The following is a 5,000-nucleotide window of genomic DNA, read 5'->3' on the forward strand; positions in this document are numbered from 1 at the left end:
GGGCAGGTGAAACGTCACACGCCGCTGAGACTATAAGAGCAGAGAGACAGCACAGCTCATTAGTACCTGTCTCCTCCCCCTCATTAGTGCATGTCTCCTCCCCTTCATTAGTGCTTATCTCCTCCCCCTCATTAGTGCATGTCTCCTCCCCTTCATTAGTGCTTATCTCCTCCCCCTCATTAGTCCCTGTCTCCTCCCCCTCATTAGTGCCTGTGTCCTCCCCCTCATTAGTGCTTATCTCCTCCCCCTCATTAGTGCTTATCTCCTCCCCTTCATTAGTGCTCGTCTCCTCCCCCTCATTAGTGCATGTCTCCTCCCCTTCATTAGTGCTTATCTCCTCCGCCTTATTAGTGCGTGTCTCCTCCCCCTCATTAGTGCTTGTCTCCTCCCCCTCATTAGTGCCTGTCTCCTCCCCCTCATTAATGCCTGTCTCCTCCCCCTCATTAATGCCTGTCTCCTCCCTCTCATTAGTGCTTATCTCCTCCCCCTCATTAGTGCCCGTCTCCTCCCCCTCATTAATGCCTGTCTCCTCCCCCTCATTAGTGCCCGTCTCCTCCCCCTCATTAATGCATGTGTCCTCCCCCTCATTAGTGCTTATCTCCTCCCCCTCATTAGTGCCCATCTCCTCCCCCTCATTAATGCCTGTCTCCTCCCCCTCATTAGGGCTTGTCTCCACCCTCTCACTAATGATCATGTTCATAATGTTTATTCTAACATAAAGCTCCTTTAGGTGGAGTGGTGGGTGGAGGTGGTGGGTGGGTGTGCACTCTGAAGGGAAGGGTGTGCAATGTTTCATACATGTGTTCAGAATGCACACGTCTGTGTGTTGTTAGTCTAAGTAAAGTACTGGTGTGTTAGTTCAGACCATAGGTGTGCTTCATGCAGAAATACTCAATCCCATGATTCCCAACAAGTCCGATTCCTTTGAGAATTTACTGTGTGGAAAGAAAATGGATCAGGTATCTGAGTACTGGACTGGATTGCATCACAACACACAAACAGAAAACATGTAGCTTAGATAGACAGTGTGAGATCTTTTTGTTTTCAGGTTCCTGATAACACACTCAGACCCGTCTCACAGAGAGATCCTGACACCGTCCACCCTCACCTCATGGGCTTGTTCTCACACACTGCTAACTCCAACAGGACTTCAGGAGAGTCTAATGACATTTCCTGAGTCCATCAATGAGTTCCCCGTTAACCTTTGAGTGAGCTGCCTCTGTCACCGTCCTCTGCCTCCAGAGCCACTGTCCAGGTTCACCCCTGACACGAGTGCTGCTGGGGTTATTGGCACAAGGAAAGGTCACCCCATCTCAGCGCAACGCAGATGACCTGACTCCAAACTCCACGCTTTCAGAAAGCCAGTGACATTCAATTAGAGCGGCGTGAAGGCCCCAAGTGAGGGTGTGTGTTCACACAGCACTCCTGTCAGAAACGGGACACACCAGAGTAGGAATCCTCACACACACACACACACACACACACACACACACACACAAAAACTTAAAAAGAAATTCAAATTATTCACCATCTGTCAACAAGAGCAACACCAAGATAACACCTTAGCCGAGACAGGACATGACGTACGTTTCACAGAGTTTATGTGTAATAATGACAAGCAGATCTGTGACATCACTACGCCACTTAGACTGAACACATGACGAAATCATGAGTCAGATCAGCATTCAACATTCAGCATTCAACATTCAACATTCAGCATTCAGCATTCAACAATCAGCATTCAGCATTCAACATTCAATTTTCAGCATTCAACCTTCAGCATTCAACATACAGCATTCAGCATCACACTCATTTGGTATGATGTCACAACAATGTTGTCATTCACATGCAAGGACACCACACGGAGGACATACTGGTCCAGAGGACATACAGGATCTTAAGACACACTGGACTTGGAAGATGGACTGGTAAAACAACTGGGTAAAGCCCATTGCCCTACAGGAACCCTGAGTGTACTGGGACATGCCGGCAGGCGGAGACCCTCCTACATATGAATGTAATTACACATGTACTCATATAGTAAGATTTGAATACACACTGGCTGAGCTGATCTGTAACAAACTAATGTAATGTGAATATATAATGTTCTTTTCAGAGCAAGAGGATTTCACAGCACACACCAACACAGTCTGAGTGTGGGATTGGACATACAATAGTCACACATTCAAGCATTTGAAATTAAATTCTGAAATGTATCTTGGCCAAATGTATATACTGGCGTGACTCTGTGTGACTGTGTGTGTGTGTGTGTGTGTGTGTGTGTGTGTGAGTGTGTGTGTTTACCTGGCAGCCATTCACAGGAGTATTAACATAAGAGCAGCTTACACTCCCCCTATTGCCAGTGTGAGTTTCCCTGATTATCATCCTTGTCAACCTTCATTAGCAGCTTGTTCTCGTAATGTAACGGCCCCCGGGCTGGCGTTAGCGCTGATGCTAGCCACACAGGAAGCTGTTGGTCCTGCTCACAGCACACAATGCAAGTGTCAGAAGTTTGCTGCTCATAGACACAACTTCATCACGGCGTCGTCTCGGATGAGCAGTGAAGAAATAAGCCATGGGGAGATGAATCTCCTCGGCCGCTGCCGCAGAATGAAGCTGTCTTGGCGCAGAGCAAACAGGCAATCAGCCTCTGTGGGAGCCAATCTGTGAACGTGCAGCTTATAATGAACTGATTCTGTGCTTTTCCAGCTCATGTCACTTTTGTATAGAGGAATTTAGGCACTGGGAGAGTCTGGACAGAACCACACTCCATTCTGAGAGAGACTGGACAGAACCACACTCCATTCTGAGAGAGACTGGACAGAACCACACACCATCCTGAGAGAGACTGAACAGAACCACACACCATCCTGAGAGAGACTGGACAGAACCACACACCATCCTGAGAGACTGGACAGAACCACACACCATCCTGAGAGAGACTGGACAGAACCACACACCATCCTGAGAGAGTCTGGACAGAACCAAACACCATCCTGGGAGAGACTAGCGAACGTAAATTGTTACCGGGAGGATGTAAAATGGACACGAATTAAGTATTATATCACGATGTTTGGCACCAAAGCGAACTAGTAACTCATTGAATCATAGATGTGGTTTAGAGGTAAATAAACTAGATTTTTTTTGTCGACGTGTGAAATCGGATGTGTGGCGTGTGAAGACGGTCAAATGCGTGTGTCTCACGCATTTGGCAACCCTGCTCATTACACACATATGTTATAATGTAGTTCTCCTGTAGTTCGTGTTGGTAGTGGTTGGTTTACAGCACAAAAAGTCTTCGTGCGACATGCCCTCATACTCATATCGCACGTAAACGAGCAAGTTGGCTAAATCTGCGACATCTATGGATTCATCTAACTGCAGTGAGAAGCATTTACTCATTTTAATTCTCTCGGTCAATGTTTGTCTGACGTTGTCTGCCATTTCATCAATTCTGCGAGTGACCGTGTCGTTTGAAAGATGCACCAGGTCGAGCTGTTTAGCGACATTTTCTACGCACATAATACGATTAATCCCTTTTAGTTTCTGAATTTCAGGACTTGTCATAATTCTGTTTTAATAAAAAAAAATGTGTTGTGTAAAAAAAAAAAAAAAAAAAAAAAAAAAAAAACCTCAAAGCATCTTTTATTTTCCGAGTTCATCTGGCGTACCACCGCGGGGTGCTCTGCGTACCACAGTTTGAGAACCACTGTCTTAAGACATACAGGCAACAAATACACAGCTCACTGACACAGGCTTAGCTCACAGACAAACAGGCTCACAGACACATGGCTAGCTCACAGATATTCAGTTACCTCTCAAATACACACGGGTAACTCCCAAAGGTAGTGGTTCCAGACACTGGCTTAGCTCACTTACACAGTTAGCTTATACTTCCATCACACACTCCCCTTTCTACTTTACACTTGTTTATTTATGCATTTCTTTGTCTCGTTTACGTCAGCGACATTCCCTGAAGTCAAATATCACACTAGTCCAGTGCATAGCCTCAGTGCACAGCCAATCACAGACACCGATGCCGCAGGCTGGCAAGGACAACAACCGCCAAACGCCTGCCCAGACACCAACGGCCTTCAACAGCAGCGTCAGCCGGAAGCCAGGCTACAGCGCTGCTCACCCTAACGTTGAGTTAAGTGTTGAGTAAGAGGTGCAGCTCTTTACGATTCAGGACAGCTGCACTCTGCTCTGTGTTTGCACCATGTACACTGTGTCACCACTGACAACAAGAAGGGGCGTGTCTATTTAGGACAGGCCACCACCCCAGACACCACCACCACCACCACACCACCTAGACACCACCACGCCACCCCACATACCACCCCACAGACACCACACCACACCACCTAGACACCACACCACCCCACACCACCCCCACCCCACAACTCCACCCCACACACCACCACACCACCCCACACCACCCCACACACCACCACACCACCGCAGACACCACCACCACCCCACACACCACCACACCACCCCACACCACCCCACACACCACCGCAGACATCACCACCACCCCACACACCACCACACCACCCCACACACCACCACACCATCGCAGACACCCACACCACCCCCACCCCACACACCACCCCTCCACCACACACCACCATCCCACACACCACCACTCCACCCCACACACCACCACACCACCCCACACACCACCACACCACCCCACACACCACCACACCACCCCACACACCACACACCACCATCCCACACACCACCACTCCACCCCACACACCACCACACACCACCACACCACCCCACACACCACCCCACACCACCCCTCCACCACACACCACCATCCCACACACCACCACACCACCCCACACACCACCACACACCACCACACCACCCCACACACCACCCCACACCACCCCTCCACCACACACCACCATCCCACACACCACCACACCACCCCACACACCACCACACACCACCACACCACCCCACACACCACCACACACCACCCCTCC

At 49.3% G+C, this 5,000-nt stretch overlaps 1 protein-coding gene across 1 annotated transcript in view; it reads right to left on the bottom strand.

Moving 5' to 3' along the window:
* Positions 1 to 5,000, bottom strand: part of pcdh9 (protocadherin 9) — a 211,056-nt gene that overhangs the window by 73,703 nt on the left and 132,353 nt on the right. The window contains exon 4 of the mRNA XM_077015159.1: positions 1 to 30. This exon is cut by the window's left edge and continues 166 nt beyond it. Coding sequence (XP_076871274.1) covers positions 1 to 30 — 30 coding nt within the window. The remainder of the gene's footprint in view (positions 31 to 5,000) is intronic.

The sequence above is a fragment of the Brachyhypopomus gauderio genome, chromosome 8 (genome assembly GCF_052324685.1).
Source record: "Brachyhypopomus gauderio isolate BG-103 chromosome 8, BGAUD_0.2, whole genome shotgun sequence".
Taxonomy (NCBI): Eukaryota; Metazoa; Chordata; class Actinopteri; order Gymnotiformes; family Hypopomidae; genus Brachyhypopomus; species Brachyhypopomus gauderio.